The 26,188-nt window shown below is 55.7% G+C and overlaps 1 protein-coding gene across 24 annotated transcripts in view; it reads right to left on the bottom strand.

Annotated features, from left to right (window-relative positions):
• LOC103103990 (neurexin-2) overlaps positions 1 to 26,188 on the bottom strand; it is a 125,946-nt gene that overhangs the window by 12,666 nt on the left and 87,092 nt on the right. For 15 of the 24 annotated variants that reach the window (XM_056801489.1, XM_056801497.1, XM_056801490.1 and 12 more), the window contains 3 exons: positions 24,365 to 24,454; positions 20,575 to 20,900; positions 9,491 to 9,569 (listed from right to left, as the gene is read on the bottom strand). In XM_056801489.1, coding sequence (XP_056657467.1) covers positions 9,491 to 9,569; positions 20,575 to 20,900; positions 24,365 to 24,454 — 495 coding nt within the window. The remainder of the gene's footprint in view (positions 1 to 9,490; positions 9,570 to 20,574; positions 20,901 to 24,364; positions 24,455 to 26,188) is intronic. The other 9 variants (XM_056801494.1, XM_056801504.1, XM_056801505.1 and 6 more) reach the window with 1 other exon arrangement.

Genomic DNA, 26,188 nt, shown 5'->3' with positions numbered 1-26,188 from the left:
TTGACTCCCATTGCCGAAGGGATACACAAAAGTATTCAGTCTAAGACTGGAGAGAAGATTCTTCAACAAGTCACTTCCTTTTGGTGAGGGCAGCCAGGCCAAGCCTCATTTCCCAGGGGGCAGCTGGGCACCTCCTCCCCCACCCTTCCGCGCACGATGGTAAGCTCAAGAGCAGGGGCTGCCTTTCTTCTTGCTCGTATCCTCCGGCACAGCTTGGCCCAGGGCCCGGCTGACTGCGGCAGCTGGTGACGCAGAGGACAAATGGCCGGGCCTGGCGCCGGGGAGGCTCCAGGTCAAGGATGCCCGTGTTTGCCTCGGTTTCCTGGACGGCACAACGAGGGCTCCTCTCCCAAAGAAGGGACGTTCCTGAGGGGCGACGAGACGGCCCACTGTTGTCTCGGCCCGTGTGGGTCCCAGATGTCCTCGGGGCGCCATTTATGCCTCTCCGCCGTCCTGGGCCCGTCCTGGGCCACAGCCCAGAGCTCGAAGGCTGGCATGGAGAAAAGGCGGCCGCTTGGGCTCGTGCAAAGAACCGTGCGGTTTTTCAGCGCCGGCCGGCCGGCCGGCTCGTCCCCGTCACCCAAGAAATGTGTGAGGAGAGAAGAGGGCGTGGGGCCATCTCTCAAGGGACAGCCAGGTGGCTCAGTGGATAGAGCCAGGCTTGGAGGCAGGTCCTGGGTTCAAATCTGGCCTCAGGCTCTTCCTAGCCACTCACCCCCATGGCCTAGCCCTCACTGCTCTTCTGCCTGGGAACCACTGCACAGGGCTGACCCCCAGATGGAAGCTGAGGGCTAAGACGGCCCCTCCGCACGTTGGGTGGCCTCCTTGTGGGGATGGACGCGAGCCGCACCGGCCGGGGATGGGTGGGCTGCAAATTCCGTCCCTGGGGATGTCCACGTTAAGGGTCTTTAGGTGCAGAGGGTCTTCCCCGCCCCGGGACAGCCCCTGCACCCAGGGGTGCCTGATCCGCCGATGTGACGGGATCCTGGCCAGGGCCCTTCTCTGGTTGGCCCCCAGCTCCCTCCGTCCATCGTCGCACTGTCCCTCCCTGCGTCTCTGCAGGCTTCCACGGCGTCGGAGCCATCAAGGCTCTTGGGCCGCCGTCAGCCCACCTTCCAGCTGCATGAATGGGAAACGGAGGCCGGGGGGGGGGGGGGTCCTCGGCAGCGTTTCTGGGGCAGGCCGGGGCCCAGTCCGAGCCTCCGACTCCCCAGCACCGCCTCCAGCAAAGCTTCCATCCCGGCTGCCAGCAGGGCTTCTGCCCCAAGCGCGGCGCCCTCTGAGGGTGCGACTGGAGGCTCCTAACAGTTGTTGGTCCCTTCCCAGGATCCCTTCTCAAGCAGACCCATTCGCGCCTCTCCGCCGATGTGCAAACTGGGCCTCTGCCTGGCAGGCCCTTCTCTTGCCTTCCTCCAACTCTCACTTGCCCCTTCAGGTCCCGAGTTCGAGGCCCCCTCCTCCAGGAAGCCCTCACTAACTGCCACAGACCCCTGTGGTCCCTTCCCCCCTTAACTCCCCACACCCACGCGCCGGGCCGTATGCACGAAGAGGTTCACTCTATTGCAAGACTGTCCAGACCCAGAAAGCCCAGGGAGTCGGCTGGTCTTCAGAATAGCCTTTCTAAGGTGCTTTCTGGCTGGGTGACCCTGGACAAGTCACTTCAGCCCTCCTGCCCAGGCCTCGGAACCAGCGCCGGCGCCAAGGTGGAAGAGGCGCTCCCAACGAGAACGCGGACCCTTTGGGGGGTGCAAAGCTCCCCCCTTCCTACCCTGGACGGAAGATACGCCCACCTTAGAGCGCTTGGCCGCCCAGGAGCCCCCTCAGTGGAGAAGTGAGCGCGCGGCCAAGATCAGAAGGCCAGAGGCGGAGCCACCCATCCTCCGGACCCAGATCTCGTCGGTTCTGCTCCGGGGGCTCCCTGTGCGCCCCCCCCCAGCCCCGCCGAGGCCGCGGCTGGGCTCAGAGGATTCCTGGTGCCTCACCGCCCTTCCCCTGGGAGCCGGAATCAAGGAAGGCCACCCGCAGGCCGGCTATCGGCCTGGGAAGATCCGGATGCCGGCACCGCCTCGGACGCGGCCCAGCTTTGTGACTGTGCAGGGATGCTCCAACTCCAGCCGGGCTCTTCCTTCGGAAAAGGGTGTGGCGCTGTCTGCCCCGAAGCAGCCCAGATCAGTGTTTAGGATCCAAGTTCGAGTCCTGCCAGTGACCTCTGCTGGCTCCGGGGCCCTCGTGGCAAGTGTGAGGGGTGGAGCCGGGCAGGATCCTCACCAGAAGCCTTTTCCTCCTGGGTGAGGGGGGGCGGAGGAGAAAAGGGCCCGGATGGAGGCTGTCCGCCTCCCTGTGCCTGGCACAGGGCAGATGCTTCGTGAATAGGCTCAAGTTGGACCGAGCGGCTGACGGGGGGCTTCCGAGAAAGGGTGAGGGAGGCGAGTTCAAGTCCACTCCATTCCTCGCTGCCCAGGATCTCGGGGTCCACCGGGGAGCCGTTGGGCTCCATGCACCCCCCCAGCTCCTCCTGGTCTTTCCTCGCCAGCCTCGGCCTAGACTCTCCGCTCCTCCTCGGGGCCATCGGATGGAGATGGCCCTCTCTTCGGCCCTGACCTTCTAGATCTCCCTCCCTGTCGTGGCTGGCCTCCTGGCCGGGGTCCCCGGCGCCTGCTCTCGCTCCTCTCGACCCTCCCGCCCGGCTTCCAGCCTCTCCACTCGCCTGGAGTTACGGTCCGAAGTTAGCCCCGCCTGCCCAGGGTCTTCACCCTCCTCCGCTTCACCCCCCCAGGCTGTCCCGAGCCCTCTTCTCCCTCTCTCCGTTGGGAGGCCCCAGACACCCATCATCTTACCAGCCCTAAACTCTCCCCTGTCTGAACTGCTTCTCTTCTCCCCTCCTGCGGGGGGCGCTCCGGCTCCAAATCTACTCCTCACTCTCTCCCACTCTCCAAATCCAGCCGGCTCCCTCTGGGGAATCTCTCGCCCTTCCCCCTCCTGTCCTCGGACCCTGCCCCCACGCTTGATCGTCTTAAGGTACGCGTTGGGGGCAGCGAAGGGCCAGGGCCGGCAGACCCTCCCTAGCTGTGTGACCCTGGGCAAGTCACTTGCCCCCGTCGCCCAGCCCTCCCTGCTTCTTCATTGGGACCCATAAACAGTAGTGATGCTAAGGGAAGGAAAGGGTTAAACATGACCACCGTGTCCAGCGCCACCACACCGGCTCCAGCGGCTCCCTCTGGTCTCCAGGCTTCTTACACCTCGCGGCCCTCCTGCCATCCCTGTATGTGGAGGGCCGGACGCTGGCCTGGGGCTGTCCTTGGCCCCAAACATTCAGTGAATTTGTTTATCAGCCTCACCTTCTGTCTAAGGGGCTAGGCCCCGGCGGTCATGTGACCTGCCCAGGGTCACGTGGCTGGGCAGTGTCTGAGGCCAGATTTCATTCCTGTCAGTATCAATACTGCATAGGAGTGCTAAGCCCAAAGAGCGCCCAGGGCTAGGCCACGGGGGTTCCGGCGAGGAAGGGTCCGAGGACGAGCTTGTCTGGCTTGGCTGGCCGTCTCCTGGGGCCGGACCTTGCGCTCTTCCAGGGAGCCACCTAGCTGCCCCGACCCCACTCAGTAAAGCGCTCCCTGCTCAACCGGCCGCGTCTCTGCTCCAGCCCCAGCCAGCCCTGAGGGTCGGAAGGGTTCCCCTAGTGTCAGGCCTCTCTGGGCTCCCCCTCGCAGGCCCCTGGCCCTACGCCCTCGTCTGACCAGCTTCGGCGGACCTGAATGTGGGGCGCCCCCAACAGCAGCTCCCCAAGATGGGAAGCGACTTCTCTGGGGCCAAATGAGTGGCTGCAGAGGTGGGATTCACGGCCGAGTTCTCGGCCTCCAAATCCGCCCTCCTTCCCTTCCCTTCCCTTCGAGGGGGGATAGAGCAACGAAGGCCTTCGGGCAAGTCTACGATCAACGATCTGAGCAAGGGGTAAACCTTGGAAAGACGCGGCCACAGCCTCTAAGTCCCCTTTGTGTGCAGCCCCTCGCTGGACCCTGGCAGGGATGGGGCTTTCTGAAATGCTGGTGTGGCTCTTCCTCTCCCCCATCCAACACAATCCAACAAGCATCTATCGCCTAGCTGTACTTTGCTGGAACGAGAGGGTTTGGCTGGTAGACCAGCAGGCCGACCCTGTCACATTTTGGTCTCGTATTTACTGGCTGAGTGACTCTGGCCAAGTCACTTGATCCAGCTTGCCTCAGCTTCCTTAACTGCAAAATGAGCCAGAGAAGGAAATGCCAAACCATTCCAGCGTCTTTGCCAAGGAAACCCCAAATGGGGTAACCAAGAGTCCAACAGGATTGAAAAAGGACTCTGGTCTGACCCTGAATTAAGTCAAAGCTAGGTGAGCGGAAGACAACCGTCCAGCTCCTAAGATGGAGCTGGGGGAGGAGGGTCGAGTTCTCTGCCGTCTCCCCATCTTCCTCCACAGAACACGGACGTTAGGAGTGAGAGCTGAGGGGCAGAGGCAGAAGGCCCTCAAGACCTCTCCAGAAGGGTTTCAGCAGCCCCAGGCCCAAGCTACGGTTGGGGATCGATCCTGTGGACAGAAGGCTTCTGGGTCACTTTCTCAAAATCACAGACATTTCGAGCTGGAATAGAACTGGGCAGTGATACGGCCAAACCCCCCATTAGCACCCCAGTATTTGTCTCCCTCTTAGGCCAGACGCTAAAAGCACAGGACCAATCTTTAAAAACAAAGCCTCTTACCTTCTGTCTTAGAATCAATAGAATCAGTCCCAAGGCAGAAGAGCAATGGAGGTAAAGTGACTTGCCCAGGGTCACCTAGCTAGGACATTTTTGAGGCTAGATTTGAATCCAGGACCTGCCATCTCTAAATCTAGCTCTCTGTACACTAAGCCACCTTAGCTGCCCCTACAACCAGTCTTGGAAGGGAAGGGGGCACCTTCACTAGAACTTGTGATGGAGTTCCGGTGGACAGCCAACAATCTACTCCAGGGGGAATGCTGCCCTGAGCCTGGGGGATTCTGCTACTCTTGTCCCCCCTGGAGACTCAAAAAACAAGCAGGAAAGCTGTCCCTGGCCAAAAAAAGATGCCACAGAGTCCAAACAGGAAAAGGAGACTCGGAGTGGGCACCACTTTCAGCAGGAGGCCCTTCCCAGGCCCCCCCAGAATCTAGTTCCTTCCTGCCTACAGTATATAAGGATTTGTTTACACACTGGTCCTCCCATCATAATGGAAGCTTCTTGGGGGCAGGTTCTGTTTCTTTGTTGTTTGGTTTTGTTTTTTAGGCAAATAGGATCAAGTGACTTGCCCAGGGTCATACATCTAGGAAGTGTCTGAGGCTAGATTTGAACACAGACCCTGTTCAGGCACTCTCTCCGCTGTGCCACCCAGCTGCCCTGGCAGGTTTCTTCTTTGCATAGCTCAGGGTCAGGCACATAGTAAATGCTTAATGAGTGTGTTGAATGATCGGTTTGAACTCTTCCCTTCTCCTATTGTTCCAGTTCTTCCCATCTCGGACCTCTAGTAGGAGAAGCCTGAACCTGGAGGCGAATTAGAGTGCTCGCTCTGCCCCTAATTCAGTGGGTGATCTTGGGCAATGCCCTCTTCCTCTCGGGCCCAGCTGGGCTTCCTTAGATGTAAAACTAGAAGAATTCCAAAGGCTCCTTGAGCTCTGACGTCCTGTGCCTGGACCACGGGAAGAAGCAACAGGAAGGCTCTGCAGCCAGCTGGACTCAGTTATCTTCCAGTGATCGCCAGCGTCAGCAAGAGGGAAACTATGCCAGGGTCCAGCCAGAGTGGGTAAAGGCTGGCCCTGCCTGGCATCAAGCATGGGTGCAGACCCTCCAGGGCTCTGCTCCTGGGTGAAGCCTCGCTGGTCCTCTGAAGGGATGGAGGGATGCATGAGGGCTTGTGCGCCCATCACGCTCTCAGCAATGCAGCACCAGAAGGGGAATTTCCTGTGCCCTGGGGCTCACAGGCTGGGGAAAACATCTCCAGCCAACAGGTCTATGGATTGGAAGATGCCTGGCACATACTCAACCATTTGCAATCTGGACAATCTGAATCTGGATCCTCGTTCTGTGACTTCCTGACTACGTGATCTTGAATAAGTCATTTCTCAACCCCCGCTGCCTCTCCCTGAGCCCCTTATGTCTGATGGATGCTGAAGTGTAAAAGCCTCCAGAATGGAGGAGCCCTGCCCCTGATCAGGGGACCCCAGCAGCTGGCTGGAGTTGGGAAGGCCCCAGATTCAAAACTCGGGCTGGAGCTCTTGGTCTCGGAGGATGCACCGGAGAGGAAGAGGCAAGATGCCAGACTTTGTGTCCTATGGAATCCCTCCTTGGGGCAGTGAGGTGGCTCAGTGGATAGAGGGCCAGGTCTAGAGATGGGAGATCCTGGGTTCAAATCTGGCCTCACAGATCTCCTAGCTGTGTGACCCCTTTGCCTAGCCCTTACTGCTCTTCTGTCCTGGAACTGATACACAGTATGGATTCCTCATCTCCCTCTAGGGCTTCCCCCACAGCTGGGGAGGGAAAGGAGGTTATGAGTCCATCAGAGAACAAGAGACTCATCTCATCCCATCCAACCCGCTGCTGAATGGAGATCCTTTCTCCAATCCTCTCTTCTCCTCTCCAGCCTCCCATGACTGCCCATCCTCTCTTCTCCAAAGATCCAGAAGGGTCTGCGAGTGGGTGAGGGCTGTTCCTGGGTCTTAAGAACAGAGCAGGAGCCCATAATAGACTCTACCACCCGCTGGAGCTGCACCTTCTGGGAGGCCAGTAGCCTCTATGAGCCAACTGCTCCAGGGAAAGATGGCGCCTCAGCCGGGCAGTTACATTTCCTACAGAGCCCCTTGAAGGGAAGTGTCTGAGCCCTCTCCCTTTCCCTCCCCTTCAAGCCAAGAGCTGCCCAGCCAGATCCTTGTAGAAGGTGCCCTTTGAGGACAAAGAGGAGCCCGTGGTGCCTCCCGTTCCCATATCTACAAGAGATGGCTCTGGGCCAGGCAAGGCCGAAGCACCCCCAAACAGCGGACCCTATTTGGTTGGCCGTTGCGCCCTGTGCTCCTAGGAGGGGCCCATTTGTCAGGCCCCAAAGGCTGCTTCTGCCCCATCGCAGTCCCATCGCCTGCTTTGTCAGCCTCCTCCCACCCCTAAATGCACCACTTCCTTCGCAGCTCCCTGTCAGCCCTCCTACTGGTGCCTCTGATAGGACGCTGCCGTACAGAGAAGCCCTCAGGCGTATCACCGCGGGCAGACCCTTTGCCTCCCTTGCACTGCACGGCCCCAGACTGCTGCCCTTTTCTACAGGTAATTCATTTCTTCTCCCGTCCACCTGACAGTTCAGCCTTCTCCTCAGGGCTTGCCTCCGCCAGGCTCTCCTCACTTCCTTCTGCCTTTCATCTAGTGTGGAAGCTGGACCTCTGGGGCGGGAAACAAAGATGCTCCGGCAAAGTGAGGGAGGGCCGGCCTTCTCAGACTGTTCCGGAAGCTCAGACACCCTTTTCTGCTGAGAATGCCAGAAAGTGCTGGAGATCTGTCTTTAGGTAACTGGGCTAAGGGCGAGGCCGGGTCTGAAGCGGGGGACAGGCAGAGTCAAGTCATGCCTTTGCCTCCTCCTCCCTGAAGCCCTCTGGGCCTCGTTCTGCTTGTTTTCCAATGGGGGCCTGGATTAGACGACCTCTCCATGGCGCCCCATGGCCTGGTGGCGCATCCCTGTGCCTATGCTACCCTTGCTCCAAGCTCATTCCCCAGAACTGGTTGCCTCGCCAACGGCGATCAACACATGGCAGCTGAACTCTCACTCGGATCCCCTTTCGCCTTGAGAGTTACTAAACTTCATAGGACCCCGGCCCTGCTCTGCACACACTCGGTGCTTAATAAATGTTGAGTAAGCTTGAATACTTGATATTAAAACTGCCCCTCGCCGGGCTGGAATCCTCGACTCTTTCTTTGCCCTCCCCCATCCCCAATCGCGCCGGCCCGAGCCCAGCCAGCCTTGCTTTGAACCTGACATGGACGAGGCCCCGCGAGGAGCCGGGGATTGCGCCCTCCGAGACGACCGCACGGAGCCCTGCCTCCGTCGCTCCGGCACGTCCTGGCCGCGCTGAGCTGCCCCAGTATGATCCCGGCACCACATTAAGGCCCATTTCCCAGCTGACCCCGGAGAAGGCTGGCCAGCCGGCCAGCCATAATGGCGAGGCAGAAGAAGAGCCGTCTCCCCAGGAGCGCTCCCGGCCCCACGGTCCCTCGTCTCCCCCTTTACACCACTGCACGGGCCTTCCTGAAGCCCGACGTTGGCTGCGTCCTCCCCTCCTTACGCTCCCCAGGTCAAGTCTAAGCCAGGCTGGCGTTCCAGGCCCCCTCCTGGCTCCATCTGCCGTCCTTTCCCTGCCCCCACCCCCTGCTCTCTGCCTCCTTGGCCACACCATTCCCTTCTCCGAGGATGGCCTCCCCGCCCTGCGGCCGTCAACACGCACCCTTCACATGCTGGCACGGGGCCTAGGCTCTGTGCTAACAGAACTGCTTTAGGTCCAGCTACCGGCCCACCTCCTCCTGGAAGGCTTCCATGATCTCTCCTTCTTCCCCCCAGAGACTTCAAAGGAGACCCTGGCCAGAAAGCCCTTTACTAGCCTCAAAGCGCCCTGTGCATGCTGGGTACTGATCCCCGCTGATCCCCGCTTTGTGAGGCTTACGCACAGTCTGATGCTCTAAATGGGCGCCTGACCATCTCCCCAAACTCTGACTCTGCCCCCCTAAGCACACAGTAGGTACTTCATAAGTATTTGCTCTCATCTGTTCTAATCTGTCCATTTAATGGTATGTGGAAGCTCCCTGCGGGCAGGATTCGCATCCTTGGCCTGCCCAGGCAGGGCCCTGCAGGGACGGGCTTGGGTGGGGAACACAGGATGCTCTACTCTGAGCGGCGTCTCCACCTTAGCGGTGCAGGGGGATGGGGGTGGGCAAGCCAGGGGAAGCCAGTCCTGACCATCCCTCCGCACTCCCTGCATCTCCTGGGCCTGGCAGCCTTCTCTTGGGGAGCCGCGGGGTTCATCCTCCCCAAAGGCCGTCACCGACAGCTGGCCCCACCTTGGAGGCTGGCGGCACCCCCCCAAAGGCTCCTGGGAGCGAGATGTCCTTCCGGTGGGGGATAATGGGAGGAAGCCTGCCCTCGCCACCCTCCTTCCCCAAGAGCTCACGGGAGTTGTGGTTCAGCACCGCCGCAGAGGCTTCTCCCTTCTCCTCTCCCAGCCTACCTACATCTACCAGGAGCTACAGACCCCCGAGATGGGCGAGCCCATCCCACAGCCACCAACAGGGGCTGGACTTGGGCCCTTGTCACGAAAGGGAGGTCAGCTGGGGGTGTCGGGGAGAGCTAAGCCCTAGCCGTCATCCCTTGGGGGTCCCAGATCTCGGGGGGCCTGGGGTGGTATAGGGATGGTCGCCCCCTCCTCCCGGATGAGTCAGCAGACAGGGGCCCCCGGGGGGAGGGGGGAGAGACACTCACCAGTACTAGGCTCACACTCCTCCAGGTCCTCATCGTCGCTGGGGCACTCCGCTGACGCTACCAGGAGGTCATCTGTGTTCTGGGGGGACAAGAATGGGGAGGCAGACAGGGGACCCCCGGAGAAGTTAGTGCTTCCCTGGAATCTGAGCCTGCTTCCTGTTGTATCCGCCCGAGGTGGAGTGGGGGGCTGTAGAAGAGAGCCTGGCACAATGCCGGAGCCAAGAGCTAAGCCTGGTTCTTTCGCTTACTAGCTGGGTGACTTTGAGAGTGATCTGGACCTCAGTATACAAAAGCTCTAAAATGGGGGGTTGGTTTCCGAAGTTCAATCTCACTTGGAGGTTTTGTTTCATGTTATTAACTACTTCCCAGCTCTGCGGTCCGGTGTTCTAAGGACTCTCCCACTCTCATGTTCTGTGTTCTAATGTCCCTCCCAGCTCTGGCGTTCTGTGTTCTAAGGACTCTCCCAGCTCTCATGTTCTGTGTTCTAAGGACTCTCCCACCTCTGATGTTCTGTGTTCTAAGGTCCCTCCCAGGTCTCATGTTCTGTGTTCTAAGGACTCTCCCAGCTCTGATGTTCCGTGTTCTAAGGTCCTCCCAGCTCTCATGTTCTGTGTTCTAAGGACTCTCCCACTCTCATGTTCTCTGTTCTAATATCCCTCCCAGCTCTGGCGTTCTGTGTTCTAAGGACTCTCCCAGCTCTCATGTTCTGTGTTCTAAGGACTCTCCCAGCTCTCATGTTCTGTGTTCTAAGGACTCTCCCAGCTCTCATGTTCTGTGTTCTAATGTCCCTCCCAGCTCTGGCGTTCTGTGTTCTAAGGACTCTCCCAGCTCTCATGTTCTGTATTCTAAAGACTCTCCCAGCTCTCATGTTCTGTGTTCTAAGGACTCTCCCAGCTCTCATGTTCTGTATTCTAAAGACTCTCCCAGCTCTCATGTTCTGTGTTCTAAGGACTCTCCCAGCTCTCATGTTCTGTGTTCTAAGGACTCTCCCACTCTCATGTTCTCTGTTCTAATATCCCTCCCAGCTCTGGCGTTCTGTGTTCTAAGGACTCTCCCAGCTCTCATGTTCTGTGTTCTAAGGACTCTCCCAGCTCTCATGTTCTGTGTTCTAAGGACTCTCCCAGCTCTCATGTTCTGTGTTCTAAAGACTCTCCCAGCTCTCATGTTCCGTGTTCTAAGGACTCTCCCAGCTCTCATGTTCTGTGTTCTAAGGCCCCGATAGCCTGGGTTGGGCCTCCTTTCAGAAGATGAACCCCAGCCTCGAGAAGGAGGTCAGGAAATAGAGGGTTTCATTTCTTGGGTGAGAACTCAGGGAAAAGGGGTGGGAGTGAGCAGGCAGCACCTTCATTAGGATGGGGAAAGGGTGTCAAGGATTCATGGGAGGGGCTGCCTCCCCTTTAGCTGGGGAAAAGTGGGGGGAGGCAGGAAGGGGGTCGAGCAGGCCCCAGGATGCAGCATTTTCAAGTTGTGAGGGCTCCCCTCCCTTCCTCCCTCCCTCCCATCCTTGCCTCTCCCCCTCCCCCCCCCATGTTGGAGAGAACCAGGCCGCACACACTAATTAGGGCTGTGGTTGCCATGACAACCCGAGCCGACTGTGTCAGCATTTTCTCTCCTTCATGTCTGCTCCCAGAGTAATAGAAAGCCCAGTGCATGCGTGTGATGGAGGGAGCAGCCTGAGGGAGAGCAGGACCCGAATAGCAAGCACCCTGCATCCCGGGATGGGGCCAAGGGGGGGGGGCACCCGCATGCCCGTGACCTCTGAGCGCCCTTGCTCTTCCATCCTCCAAGGCCCGGCCTGCATCCCTCCCACCCGCTCCCTGAGGAAGGCAGCGACCCCCTGGGTCCCTTCCCACCTGCTCAGCCCCTTCCAGGCATGAGATCTCGGACTCTCCCCTCCCCCATCCCTCCCCCCTCTTTCGGGTGGCCTGCCGCACTGCCGTCCCTCCCCCACCGATCCAACCTAAGCAGCCCATCTGTCCACGGCAGCTCCTTCTGCTTCCTGGAGAAAGATGGCCCCCGGCCAGTCCTCCAGTCAGACACCGCGGAGGGCCGGCCTGGGATGGAGGCCCATCTGTCCTCTCTAGCACAGCCTCCTCCAGCTCTCTGTCACTCTCCCGGGTGGAGATCAGGAGGGGCAACCCGGAGTGGGGGACGGGACAGGGGACGGACGAGAGGCTGAGCTGTGCCTCGCCACTGGGCCGCACGCCCCGACTGACCAGCAGAGCTGCCTTCGATGTCGTGCTGGAGGCTGCGCTGCTCAGGAGCCCTCCGGCATCCTCTAGTGCCTCCCTGCTCCGGCAGGCGCTCTCTTTCCTACTGCTTGTCCCGGCCCTGACTCTAGCTAAGCTCTCTTCTCTCCCTTGGACTCCAGCGTTCTTATTTTGGTTATTATGACTCCATCTAATTAAACAGAATACTTGGGGTGGTGGGATATTCGCTCTCACCTAGCAGCATCCTCCGCTGCTCCAACAGCCCGCTCTCCAGTCGTCCTCCCCTGCACCTGCCTTCAGTTGGCCTCTTTCCCTCCCAGGTCCTGCTGCTATTCTGCCCTCTGGGGCACAGACCAACACTAGGCAACCTTCATTGTTCCAGTAGCTGCAGAGATCTTTCATCTTCCAAGCCTACCCTGGAGCCCTGCTCTTTCCCGGGACCTCACCGGGCCCCCTCAGGGTCTTTCCTCCTCCAGCCTGGCTGTCATTTTCTGTAGCCTCCCCCAGCATCCTTCTGAAGTATTCCCAGACCTGACTGCGATCCTTCAGTCAGATGAGGGCGGAGGACGGAAGGCCCATCCACTACCTCCTTGTGGACTATTTGCCTCTTAATGCAGTCTAAGACCCTAGCCACGGCTGGCTTCCGCTGACCCTGTGGTCACAGGATCAGTGACTCTCAGAGGCCGTCTCGACCAACCTGTCTCTAAAAAATCGGGATCTTTTTCAAATAAACTGCCATCCAATGGAGCTTCTCCCATCTTGAGCGTGTGAGGTTGATTTTTTGAGCCCATGTCTAGTACTTGACATTTATCCCTATTCAAATTCAGATTCAGTTTAGTCTGAGATCGTATTGAATCTTGACTCTTCATCCAGTGGGTTGGTTACTCCTCCCATATTTGAGTGATCTAGAAAATCAATCAGTAGGCTGCCCACACCTTTATCTGAATCACTGACCAAAATGGTGAACAGTGAGAATATGAGATACAGGTCTCCCTGGCTGCACTTCATTACAGGCTTCAGGGGGCAGCTGCATGGCTCAGTGGTTGGAGAGCCAGGCCTAGAGAATAGGAGGTCCTGGGTTCCAATCTGGCTTCAGACACTTCCTAGCTGGGTGACCCTGGGCAAGACACTTAACTCCCACTGCCTAGCCCTCACTGCTCTTCCACCTTGCAACCAATACCCAGTATTGATTCTAAGCGGGATGGTAAGTGTTTTAAAAAAAGCAAAACTTCTAAAAGTTGTTATCCAGCCATTTGGGGTCTAGCCATTCAACCAGCTCCAAACCCACCTATATCTATTACTGTCTCTCCAGGCCTCCATTTCTTCCACAAGAATAGCCTGTCATCAAAGGCTTTGCTAACCTCCAGATAAACAATACCTGCCGCATTACTCTGACCTCTCAAAAAAGGGAAGGCTGCTCGTCTGCTTGGTCTGTTCCAGAGATAGCCATGCTGGCTCTCCATGATTATTAATAATCCCTTCCATAATTCAGCCTGGAATTTTGCTAGGACTCCGAGGAAAATTCACTGGCCTGTTGTTGTCTTCCGAATCCCATTCCCTTCCCATTTATTTGTAAAATGGGAACGTTTGCCCTTCTCCAGGCCTACAGCATCTCTTCTCTTCATGGTTTTTCGGGGTCACCGATAGTGATTAAGCAATGACATCTGCTAGTTCTGTCAAAGACGGAGGATGCTATTCACCCGGACCAAGGAACCGGAGCTTATCAAGGCTGCCTGGGGGTCCTGTTACTTATCTCGGACATTAAGTCCCTATTAATCCGGTTTTTCAGTCTTTTCTACAACCAAAAAAATGTCCTTTACTTGGCAGAGAAAACAAGCAAAATAAGAATTTTTTTAACCCTCAACTTCTTTCTTAGGATGAATACCAAGCATCGATTCCAAGGCAGTATGGGCTAGGTAGGCAATCGGGGTTAAGTGACTTGCCCAAGGTCACACAGCTAGGATATGTCTGAGGCCACATTTGAATCCAGGTCCTCCCAACTCCAGGCCTGATACTCTATCCTCCCTGCTACCTAGCTGACCCAAGCAAAATTAGAACCAAGCAGTTCTGCCTTCTCTCTTCCATCTGTTATTGTCCTATCCACCCTGAAGAGGGGAACCTTCCTTTCTTCAACCCAGCTCCTTTCCTCCAATATAGCTTTTTTTTTTAATCCTCACCTTCCATCTTAGAATCAATACTGTATATTTATAGGGTTCCATCCAGATTTGAACCCAGGTGCTCTCAACTCCAGGCTTAGCTCTCTATCCACTGAGCCACCTTGCTGCCCCTATATTTTGAATGGAGTTTCTCTTCCTAGCTCGTAAAAAAAAAGCCAAAAGCAAAAACCATTGCCTTCTATCTTGGGATTAATACTGTGGATTGGCTCCAAGGCAGAAGAGTGATAAAGGCTAGGTAATGGCAGTTAAGTGACATGCCCAGGGTCACACAGCTAGGAAGTGGCTGAGGCCACATTTGAATCTAAGACCTCTCTATTCTGGGCCTGACTCCCTATCCACTGAACTACCCAGCTGCCCTGTTCCAATATGGCTTTTGAAAAAAAACATCTTTCTGATGTCCTTCACTTTCCTTTCCCTCCTCAGTACTCTTGACAGTAGTCTTTCAGGCACAGGATACATTTGTATGTTCATTCTCTGTTAGCTGTTCATGCTTCTGTCATGTATGTATGCGTATTCTGATTGGGGGCTCCCTGTGTACATGCATGGGCCTCTTCAGATAACTCCGTTTCCCCCTCATAACTGTTTCCTTTGGAGTCCTCCAAATTTCGTTCTTTAGAGCGTCCCAGACTGCTTATCGCATAGACCTTCAGCCCAACGTATCCTACTCTCACCAAACAGAAGGGGAGGCCAAACTCCTTTCTCTTTATCCCAAACCCCAAGATACAGTGATCTCCTGCCTTCCAAGTTCCCACCTTCTACCCCAGAAGTCAGTGCCTCCTGCTTGGTGACAATCAGACTCAGAAGAGAATATTCCCCTTGCCATTCCCTCCACCTTTTGAGGGAGAACATTGTCATGAGGCAGATACAGAAACCCTGCTTACTCTTCATCTGCGAGAACGTTCCGGCAGATGTCCATCCTAGGCGTACCAGCTCTCTGCTGAGCTTCTGATCTTTCCTAAACTCACTCGATTCCTTTTTCTGTCCAGGCCATCCAGAACATTCTCCAAAGACAATATTGTTTTTATTTCTACCTGTCTTCACCCCGTTCTCTCTGGTGTGCTTTTCCAACCCCGGCATGGAAATATCTCCCTAAATAGTCTCAGCTACCATCTTCCCCTGCTGCTCCGCGTTCTCATTGTTGTCTAGTCTGTTTCTCTTCAATAAGGCACGTGTCCTTCTAGAGTCATAGCCCAGGGATGGGTCTCAGCCACCAGGTCCCAGTGGTGCAGCTAAGCTAAAATTGGCCTCTGTGTATTAGGATGTCCATGTTAATCTTGCTATCCCAATGAAATCAAGCGAGAGAGTAACTGTACAGCACTTAGGACAGTGCCTGGCATATAGTAGGTGTTACATAAATGTGTATTCCCTATTCCCCTCTCCCCTCTGCCCATTTTCAATCATATGAGATCCCTCCTAGCTCTGATATTCCCTGTTCTAAAGTGCTTTTCAGCTCTGAACTCCTTTGTTCTAAGGCCTCTTCTAGCTTTGATGACATTCTCTGTTCTAAGGTCCCTTCTCAGCTCTGACATCCTCTGTTCTCGTATCCCTTCCAGCTCTGACTCCGACATTCTCTACTCTAAGGTTTCTCCTGGTTCTAGCATTCTCTATTCTAAGGTCTCTTCTAGATCTCATGACATCCTCTGTTCTAATGTCTCTCCTGGTTCTGACATTCTCTGTTCTAAGGTCTCTTCTAGGTCTAATGAAATTCTCTGTTCTAAGGTCCCTTCTCATCTCTGACATCCTCTGTTCTCATTTCCCTTCCAGCTCTGACATCCTCTCTCCTGGTTCTGACATGCTCTGTTCTAAGGTCTTTTCTAGCTTTGATGACATTCTCTCTTCTAAGGTCCCTTCTAGTACTGACATCCTCTGTTCTCATATCCCTTCCAGCTCTGACATTCTCTGTTCTCGTATCCCTTCCAGCTCTGACTCCGACATTCTCTACTCTAAGGTTTCTCCTGGTTCTAGCATTCTCTATTCTAAGGTCTCTTCTAGATCTCATGACATCCTCTGTTCTAATGTCTCTCCTGGTTCTGACATTCTCTGTTCTAAGGCCTCTTCCAGCTCTGACAACCTCTGTTCTAATGTCTCTCCTGGTTCTGACATTATCTGTTCTAAGGTCTCTTCTAGCTTTGATGACATTCTCTATTCTAAGGTCCCTTCTTAGCTCTGACATCCTCTGTTCTCATATCCCTTCCAGTTTTTACATTCTCTGTTCTAAGGTCCCTTCTAGCACTGACATCCTCTGTTCTCATATCCCTTCCATCTCTGACATTCTCTGTTCTAATGTCTCTCCTGGTTCTGACATTCTCTGTTCTAAGGTTTCTTCTAGGTCTAAAGACATTCTCTGTTCTAAAGTCCTTTCTCATCTCTGACATCCTCTGTTCTCATATCCCTTCCAGCTCTGACTCTGACATTCTCTACTCTAAGGTTTCTCCTGGTTCTAGCATTCTCTATTCTAAGGTCTCTTCTAGATCTAATGACATTCTCTGTTCTAAGCTCCTTTTTAGGTCTGACATTCTCTGTTCTAAGGTCTCTTCTAGCTTTGATGGCATTCTCTGTTCTAAGGTCTCTTTCAGCTCTGACATCCTCTGTTCTACTGTCTCTCCTGGTTCTGACATTCTCTGTTCTAAGGTCTCTTCTAGCTTTGATGACATGCTCTGTTCTAAGGTCTCTTCTAGCTTTGATGACATTCTCTATTCTAAGGTCCCTTCTCAGCGCTGACATCCTCTATTCTCATATTCCTTCCAGCTCTGACATTCTCTGTTCTAATGTCTCTCCTGGTTCTGACATTCTCTGTTCTAAGGTCTCTTCTAGCTTTGATGACATGCTCTGTTCTCATATTCCTTCCAGCTCTGACATTCTCTGTTCTAATGTCTCTCCTGATTCTGACATTCTCTGTTCTAAGGTCTCTTTCCACTCTGACATTCTCTGTTCTAAGGTCTCTTCTAGGTCTAATGACATCCTCTGTTCTCATATTCCTTCCAGCTCTGACATTCTCTGTTCTAATGTCTCTCCTGATTCTGACATTCTCTGTTCTAAGGTCTCTTTCCACTCTGACATTCCCTGTTCTAAGGTCTCTTCTAGGTCTAATGACATTCTCTGTTCTAAGGTCCCTTCTCAGTTTGGACATCCTCTGTTCTCATATCCCTTCCAGCTCTGACATTCTCTGTTCTAAGGTCCCTTCTAGCTCTGATATTCTCTGTTCTATGCTCTCTCCTGGTTCTGACATTCTCTATCCTAAGGTCTCTTTCTATTCTAAGATTCTTTTTAGTTCTGACATTCTCTTTCCTAAACTGTCTTTCAGCTCTGATGTTCACTGTTCTAAAGTCTCTCCTAGCTTTAATGACATTCTCTGTTCTAAGGTCACTTCCAACTTTGATGACATTCTCTATTTGAGTATCCCTTCCAGCTCTGACATTCCCTATTCCAAGGTCCCCCCACCCACTGCCAACTCTGCCATTTTACATTCTAAGATTTCTCTTCCACCCAATTCTGGCATACGATGTTCTAAGGTCCCTCCTACTCAAGTGGTCTACCATTCTAGGCCACCGTTCCAGGCCTCTGTCTAGTGCAGGAGTTCTAAACCTAGGGTCTTAGAACTTGCTTTTTCTAAAACAAAAAGTTTTAATCACTCTCTCAATATAATAAATTTACTTATTAATCCTATGACTTTTATACATTTACAAACATAATTCAGAGAAGGAGTTTGCATACTTCTCCATTCTCTTGATCAAGAAGTTCAGAAAACTAAACAAGTCAAGAACATCTTTGAAATGCAGACTTAGAGCTTAAGGACAATAATACAATCTCCCTAGAACCCATTTGGTAGACTCTAAATTGATTAAGTGATGAACAACCTCATTAGAAAACCAGATTAGGCCAGTCATATCCTGGAAACCCTCCTCCTCAACCCAGAACAGACCATGGAAAGTGTAGATCAATGTGGAAAAATCGGGACACTAATACATTGTTGGTGGAATTGTGAACTGATGCAACCATTCTGGAGGGCAATTTGGAACTATGCCCAAAGGGCTATAAAACAGTGCATAATCTTTGATTCAGTAATACCACTACTGGGTCTGTATCTAAAAGAGATAATAAAAATGGGGAAAGGACCTATTTGTACAAAAATATTTATAGCAGATCTTTTTGTGGTGGGAAAGAATTGGAAATTGAGGGGATATCCATCAATTGAGAAATGGCTGAACAAATTGTGGTATCTGATGGTGATGGAATACTATTGTGCTATAAGAAATGATGAAGCAAGATGACTTCAGAAAGAGCTGAAAAGGCCTACGTGAACTGATGCAGGGTGAAATAAGCAGAACCAGGAAAACTATACACAGTAACAGCAACATTGTGGAATGATCAACCGTGAAAGACTTAGCTACTCTCAACAATATGTTTCAGGACCATTCTGAAGGACTTACGACAAAGAATGCTGTCCATCTCCAGAGAAAGAACAGATGGACAAGATACAGATCAAAGCAGACTATTTTCACATTAGATTATGGCTTCATTTTGCTTTTATAGGATTGTTCTCTTTCAAAAAAAGGATAATATGGACATGGGTTTTGCACAATAATATATATTTAACCCAGATCAAATTGCTGACTATCTCTAGGGAGGGGGAAGGGAGGGAGGGAAGAAGGTAGATCATTTAGATCATATAACTTCAGAAAACTTATGTGGAAAACTCTTAGATGGAATTGGTAAAATAAAATCTCTTTACCTGCCCCCCCCAAAGGGTGGACCAAAGGTGAGGAGGTGTGTTCTAGTCCTGACTCTACTGAGGATGCTATCTGAGGAGGGAATCACTTCATCTCTGAATTCCAGTTCCCCATTGAAGGGGTGCTTAGAGGGAAACGAGGCATTCTAAAAGGTAAAGTGAGGCAGGCATGGAGAACAAACTGTCCAAGACAATTCTCCCTGGGTGATGGAAAGCCAAATCTGGGAAATAGCAAGTAGATCACTTTGTCTGGATCGAAAAGTAGATGAAAATAACTAGTGTGAGAGAAAAAGCCAGGAAAGTAGGTGGCAGCTCAATGGAACAAACTGAAGAGTTTGCATTTCATTGTGGCAGCTGTAGGGAGCCACTGAAGGTCTTTGAGGAGGAGAGTGATGTGGTCAGATCTATGGCTTTTGAAGACCATTTTGGTAGCTCTGATGAGAACAAAATAAGAAGGGAGGAAGCTAGAAGAGAGGAGACCAAGTAAGAGGCTGTTGCAATAACACAGGCAAGAGATGATACGGATCTGAACTGGGCTGGTGGTTGTGTGAGTGGAAAGAAGGGGACGGATGTGGGAGAGATTGTGGAGGTCGAATGACCAGAGAGATGGGGAGAGAAGAAGAGTTTCCCGAGGCAGGTGTCATGACAGAACCCATGGGAAATGGTGGGCTCCACCAACAAGAATGTATTAGGTACCTGCTGAGGGACGGGCCCTGGGCTGAGCAGAACCCAAACCAAAACGAGCACCTGCCCCCAGGAGCTCACATTCCGAGGGAGGAAACGTTTATAAGTTGGAGCATCCAAGATAACCACAGAGCAGGGGGGGGTCCCCAAGCCCCGAGAGAGCCCCGGAGAGCATTCGGGCAGAGTGAAGGAGGACAAGAATCAGCAGTCAGGCGGAAATGGGGAAAGCCAAGAGAAAAGCGCAGAGGCCACGGGCAGAAAAGTGGGGATGGCCAGCGATGGCACAGGGCTGAGGACTGAGAAAGGGCAGGCAGACATCAGTGGTGACCTGCGCACCATCCTGGAGCCTGCTCAGAAGGGCTTGAGCAGGAAGCAGGAGGCGCATCTGCGGAGGCCACTCCTAGGAGTTTGGGGGAGAGCAGAGAAGGGGAGAAGCCCACAGGATGGAAGCTGGGGGAGCAGCGAGGTCAAAGAGACAGTTGTTTTTTCAGGATGAAAGAGATGTGGGTATGTTTGTGGACCCCAAGAATAGGGGGCGACTGAAAGAGAGAGAGACAGAGACAGAGACAGAGAGAGAGGGAGACAGAGACAAAGACACAGAGAGAGGGAGAGAGAGAGAGAGAGAGAGAGAGAGTGAGAGAGAGAGAGAGAGAGAGAGAGAGAGAGAGAGAGAGAGGAAGGGCTGGGCTCCAGGCTCGCCAACATGAGGACACAGATTTACTCTAGCTTTGCCTGGATCTACGCGGCGCTGGGTGGGAGTCCCTTTTTGTCTCTAACTTCAGCTTCCTCATCTGCCTGGTTTGCCCTCCTGTGATTTTGACCATTCAGGCCCTTCCTCCCACCACAGAGCCCTCTAGACGAGTCGAGTTCAACAGGACAAGCATTTAGTAAGGGTCTATGCAGCAGGCGTGGGGCATCCCGAGACAGAAACGCAGCAGTTGCTGGCGCCCTCGAAGGGCTCACATTCTACTCTAAACCTATCGGGTGTCTTAGAGAGTCCCGGGGCCGAGAGCTCCGGCCTCCCATAGTCGTGGTCCCCTTGGGTATAAAATGGTGTGAAACTGCATACAGTTGGCTCTTACTGCGACACAGGAGGAAGCTGTGGCCTGGGACGGATGGTTGAGTGACTTGCCCAGGGCCACCCATTGGTGGTAGGCAAGCAGCAGAGGCCCCCCCCTCCCCCAGGGGTACCTCTCTGACGACGACGGGGGACGGGCAGTCCCGACAGGGCCCCCCAACCCCCCTCCTCTCCCCTCCCCGCTGTCTCCCGGGGCTCCCACTGACCTGGGTGGTGCTGTCCCGCAGGGTGGGGGAGCGGCCCCTCCTCGTGGTGGTGGTGGCCATGGTGGTGGTGGTCTCCATGATGGTGGTGGCCATGTCGGCCAGCAGGGTGGTGGCCGTGGTCTCCGCGCTCAGCAGCACGGACGGCCCCTCCCCCACCAGGCGCAGGTGGCCCTCAGTCCGCACGTTGGGGTCGCTCTCGGCGGCCAGGGCCAGCACCTTGAGCCCATTGTAGTAGAGGCCGGACACCTGGCCTTGGAAGGGGCGGCCCTGGTCCCGGCCCCCAATCTTGATGGCCGCCTGGCTGTTGAAGATGGTCAGCTGACGGCCTGCCAGGAGTGGGGAGAGGGGAAGCCAAGGGGGGAGGGGGAGGCGAGGCAGGGGATGGGCGCCGGCAAGGCGCAGGGCAAAGGCACGGGGGAGGCCACGGAGGAAAGATGGTGGCAGCAGACGGGCAGGGGAAGGAGACCAGGGCGGCATGAAGTGGGGAGAGAAGGGGGCACGGCAGGAGACCGAGGAGAGACGAACACGGGGGCAGAGGTTGGGGAGGCCGGGCCGGGAGAGGCCGAGAGGGGAAGGGGGCACGGCGAATGGCAGGAGCGCGAGGAGAAGGCCAAGGTGGGCAGAGGGGAGGGAGGCACGAGAGGATGGCAGGGAGGACGGGCAGAGGGGTTGGCAGGGAGACCAGGGAGAGGGCCAAGGACAAACAACCAAAGGGAAAATGCTCGTCAGCTGCAGCCCCTACCCCCACCCTGGCTGAGCCAGAAGGTCCCCGGGGGTGAGGGGAGCCCCAGCACGCGCACACGCACACACGTGCACACACGCACACGCCCACGCCCAGCCTGGGCAGAGCCGCACCTGGGCCCTTTCTCCTCTGCCTTACTCTCCATCTCGCCCTTTCCCTCCCTCCCTGCCCGTGACCCGGCCTCTCCGCTCCCGCTCTTTCCAGCCTCCTTCCTCATCCTGGAGAGGGTCACAGGGCCGGAGAGCCGGGAGGGACCTTAGAGGCCACGCCCCTCATTTTACAAATGAGGAAACTGAGGCCGGGGGAATGAAGGGACTTTGCCCAGCTCGTGCGACCCCACACACTGCGCCAGGCTCTGGGCCTTGGGGACCCTCCGGGGAGGCAGACAGGAGCAAGAGTAAGCCAGAGACAAAACACAAGAAGAAAGAGAGAGAGGCAGTGAGAGACAGACAGAGACAGACAGACAGGAAGAGGGAGAGACAGACAGAAACAGAGACAGAAGGTGAGAGATACAGAAAGACAGTCTGAGATCAAGACAGACAGGCAGGAAGAGGGAGAGACAGACAGAAACAGAGACAGACGGTGAGAGATACAGAAAGACAGCCAGAGAGACAGACAGGGATGCACTGAGAGACAAGAGCCAGAAAGAGACAGAGACAGGAAAAGGCAGCGGCACACAGGGACAGAGACTGAGAGGCCCAGAGAGAGGCTGGCAGGCAGAGGGAGAAGGGGAGAAGCGGCCCCCGGGCCCTGCGCCCTCCTTCCCTCCAGTCCCATCTCCTCCGGGCCTTCTGCCTGCCACCTCTTCCTCCCTCTTCTCCCCACGGTGCAGAGAAGAGGGCACCAGCCTGCCTCCCTCATCCCGGGGGCCTCTGCCCCCCCAGATGGAGGCCAAGCACCGACACGGATAAACGTTAAAGGGACCTCGATTTACTGACAGCCAAAACGCTCCACTTTGGTCGCCGCGGCCCCGCCGGCTGGGCACACCTCGGAATTCGCCCCTGGCAGGGGCTGGCAGTTTGGTTGGTTTTGGTTTTTAACTGATCTGGGGGTCGGTTTAACCCTCTGAGTTTGCTGCGTTTGTCATTTGGTTTTTAGAAAATCGTTTTAATTGTGTTTAAGCTTAGGTTTAATTCTGGTTTGGGGGTTGGTTTGGGGGGTTGGCGCTGGGGGTGGGGCTTCTTGGGGGCCCCCTTCTCCCCCAGGCCTTCAGCTGCTGGTGCTGGGGGGCAGTTTAAGTCCTGGCTTAGCCCTCGTTAGCTTCTGGTTTAGCTCCTCGTTAAAGATCTGGTTTAGTGTTAGGGTGCCTGCTGGCCCCACCCCACCCCCTACGGACCCCGGGCTGAGGATGGGCCAACTTGTGACTCGGCTCCTGGGCCCCCTCCATGCTCAGGCCACCCTGGGCACTCCTGGCCTGTCCCCGGGCCCATCCCTGGGGCCAAGGCTGGGGGGCTTCCCTCTCCTCCCACCCGCCTGGCTCGCTCCCCTCTCCTGGGCTCACTGGCTCACTTCTCTGGTGCCGACGGACCGCACACTTTCCCAGAGTGCCAGAGGGAGGGGGGGGCTGCTAATGCCCCAGCGCACACTCCTGGGGCTGACGAAGCCCTTCCCCCCGCGATGGCCCCATAGAGCAGATGGGACGCCCATCCGGTCAGCCTCTCGAAAGGCCTTGACGGCAGCCGCTCGCCTGCTTCCGGGTGGCACCTGCCTTGTCCCCAGCCTGCCTTCCCCGCCCGCCCCACCGAGTCACAAGGTGCCCCAGCCTCAGGCGGGTTCTCTCTCTTGGCCTCTCTGGTGTCCGGAGAGGGGGCCCTGGGGACCCGGGTGAAGCGACCCTCGAGGCCCCAGCCATCCCCCTCTGCCTCGCCCGGCCCCCTGGCACACTCCTCAAAGGGTTAAAGCTCGCCCCGCTGGAGAGAAAAGCAGCCCAATGTGGGCTTCGGCTCGCTTGCTTTTAGCGATCTCGTTACAGTCCCTTTAACTTTTGGTCCTGCTGTGGGTTTATCACGTCTGGTTATCGGCATGTTTAGTCCCCACCTGGGGGGTCAGGAGGTTACAGGGCTTTAGTGGGGGATCCCCAGTGAACATTTAAAAGCAGAGTTATCAGCTGGTTAAGTGGACTTTTAGCAGTTCTATGTCCCCCTTGCGTTTAGCCTTAAAGGTACAGAGCTCGCCCTGCCCCTCAGGGGGGGACTTGAAGGGTGGGAGGGGGGATGGCAGAATGGCCGGACTCCACCCTGGGCCCCCAGAAGCCTTCTCCCACCCCGCTGCCGGGGCCATTCGGTCCTTTCTCAGCGGCCTCCTCCATTTTCGAGGATGCCAGGGGGGCCGGGCTGTCCCAGGCCCCCGAGGACCCTGGACAGGCACCTGCTTCTACGTTCCAGCCCTTCTCCTCTTGCTCCTCTCTCCTCTGCACTCCTCCCATTCCCTGCCTGGCTTCACTCTCCCCACTTCACCTTGGCTTCTAAGCCTGGCTCTCCTGCCACGGGATGCCTTCCTGCCCGCTGTCCCCCCTTCCCGAGCTTCTCTGGCTCTGAGGTTTGTCCAAGGCAAGAATGAACAAGTGAACGAGTGAAGGAATGAAGGAATGAACGAGTGAATGAATGAATGAGTGAACGAGTGAATGAATGAGTGAACGAAGGAATGAGTGAATGAATGAGTGAACGAGTGAATGAATGAGTGAACGAGTGAATGAAGGAATGAGTGAATGAATGAGTGAACGAGTGAATGAATGAATGAGTGAATGAAGGAATGAATGAGTGAATGAAGGAATGAGTGAATGAATGAGTGAATGAGCGAATGAATGAATGAACCCTGTGCTCCGGCTGCTGAACATCCCTCCCTTCCCCAAACACTTCTGCTGCTGCCAGCTTCTAGCTCAGCATCCCTCGGAGGCTAGCCCAGGGAGAGGCTCTCCACAGACGGGGAGGGAGCCCAGGGGGGGCCTCGGCCAATCTGCCCTTCGTCGGGGGGCGGGGGCGGGACAAGAGAGAGCTCTGCACCGTTAAGAGTGAGTTTTAAGTTCATTAATTAATTCTGGTTAATTACCTTTGTCGAGCAGCCACTCATCTACTACCCGACCAAGCCGGTAGGGGATTCTCTGTCTAGCAATCGCCAGGCGTTCGTTATCAAAGTTTCCTTGGAAAAGTTTAGAGAGACAGTGGTTTTCTCAGACACGACGAAGTCCCAATGAATGAGAAGAGTCAACTATTCAGCCCTCAGGCCAATCAGAGTAAGCGCGGCGGGCGGGCGTGGCCTGGCGTGGCCAGGCTCCCACCGGAGCGCCCCCGCGGATAACCAAGAGGCCGGCCTCCCGGCCACCTCCCGGGATGGCCCCTCCCCCGACCCAAAGGACGGCGGCCCGCAGGGCCAAAGTCAGTTCCTCAGGTTTAGAGGTGGCTCAGCCCTTTGGGTCTGGGCGCTGCTCCCGCCCGAGTGGGGAGCCGGGCAGGGACGGGGTGTTTAGCGGCTTTAGGTTGGGGGCGGGGCGGGGCGGGGCGGGGGGCAGGCAGCCCTGGTCCCAGTTGGTTACTGCGTTTAGAGGGTGGTTTAGTTGGGGGAGGATTAAGCAAGGTTTATGCGGCATTTAGGGGGGCACCCAGCACACAAGTGTCCGGTGGGGGGGTCATGTCCTCCCCACACCCCAAGGCTCCTTGGCATCCCCTCCCAGGCCAGCCCAAGACCCAGCTTTCCCTGGATCACCCTGGCCTGCTCTCTTCACACCACATTCCCTCCCGCCACCCAAAACGCTCCACGTGCCTTTTCCAGCCCTCCCCACGCGCGGTCTATGTGACTCCATTCTCGAGCAGCCAGTAACACCCCCGGCCAGATGCTGCTCTCCAAGCCCCGCGGGTGCCGCCATCCCTCTCCTCCAGCTCTGCTCTCTCCGCTGCCCTCCAGCGCTCACTACTCGCCGCTCTTCTTTCTCTCCTTCTCCCAGTGGCCTCCTTTCCTTCCTCCTCTGCCTCTAGCGGGCTGAGCTCCCCACAGCCTCGCCTGGCCCTGCTCCCGGCTTCTATGACCCACCCGGGCTTCTCTTTCTACCCGACGTGCCTCCATCTGTCTCCTCCCGACTTCCTCCCCGCAGCTCCCCTCCATGACACTCGGTGCCCCATGAGCAGAGCACCCCTGCGCCTGGCTCTGCCCTTCCTGCGCCCATCTCTCTCCTACCTAAGCCTGCCAGAGACTAGGAGGAGGCTGCTGCGCCTGGGGCTGTGGTCAGTCCATAGGCCTCTATGAAGCACCTACTATGTGGTCTCTGCCCTCAGGGAGTGTGTGAGGAGGGGGGGAGAGGGAGGGAGAGAAAGAGGAGAGAGGGAGAGAAAGAGGAGAGAGGGAGGGGGAGGGAGAGAAAGAGGAGAGAGGGAGGGAGGAGGGAGAGAAAGAGGAGAGAGGGAGGGAGAAGGGAGGGAGGGAGGGAGAAGGAAAGAAGGGAGTAGGGAGGGAGGGAGAAGGAAAGAAGGGAGTAGGGAGGGAGGGAGAGAAAGAGGAGAGAGGGAGGGAGAGAAAGGAGCGAGGGAGGGAGAAGAAAGAAGGGAGTAGGGAGGGAGGGAGAAGGAAAGAAGGGAGTAGGGAGGGAGGGAGAGAAAGAGGAGAGAGGGAGGGAGAGAAAGGAGTGAGGGAGGGAGAAGAAGGAAGGGAGGAGGGAGGGAGGGAAAGTGGGAGGGAGGAGGGAAAGAAAGAGGAGAAAGGGAGGAGAAGGGAGGAGGGAGGTGGGGAGGGAGGAGGGAGAGAAGGAGGAGAGAGGGAGGAGAAGGAAGGGAGGAGGGAGGGAGGGAAAGTGGGAGGGAGGAGGGAAAGAAAGAGGAGAAAGGGAGGAGAAGGGAGGAGGGAGGTGGGGAGGGAGGAGGGAGAGAAGGAGGAGAGAGGGAG

Source organism: Monodelphis domestica, chromosome 6 (genome assembly GCF_027887165.1).
Source record: "Monodelphis domestica isolate mMonDom1 chromosome 6, mMonDom1.pri, whole genome shotgun sequence".
NCBI lineage: Eukaryota > Metazoa > Chordata > Mammalia > Didelphimorphia > Didelphidae > Monodelphis > Monodelphis domestica.
This window is presented reverse-complemented; position numbering and strand designations above follow the sequence as displayed.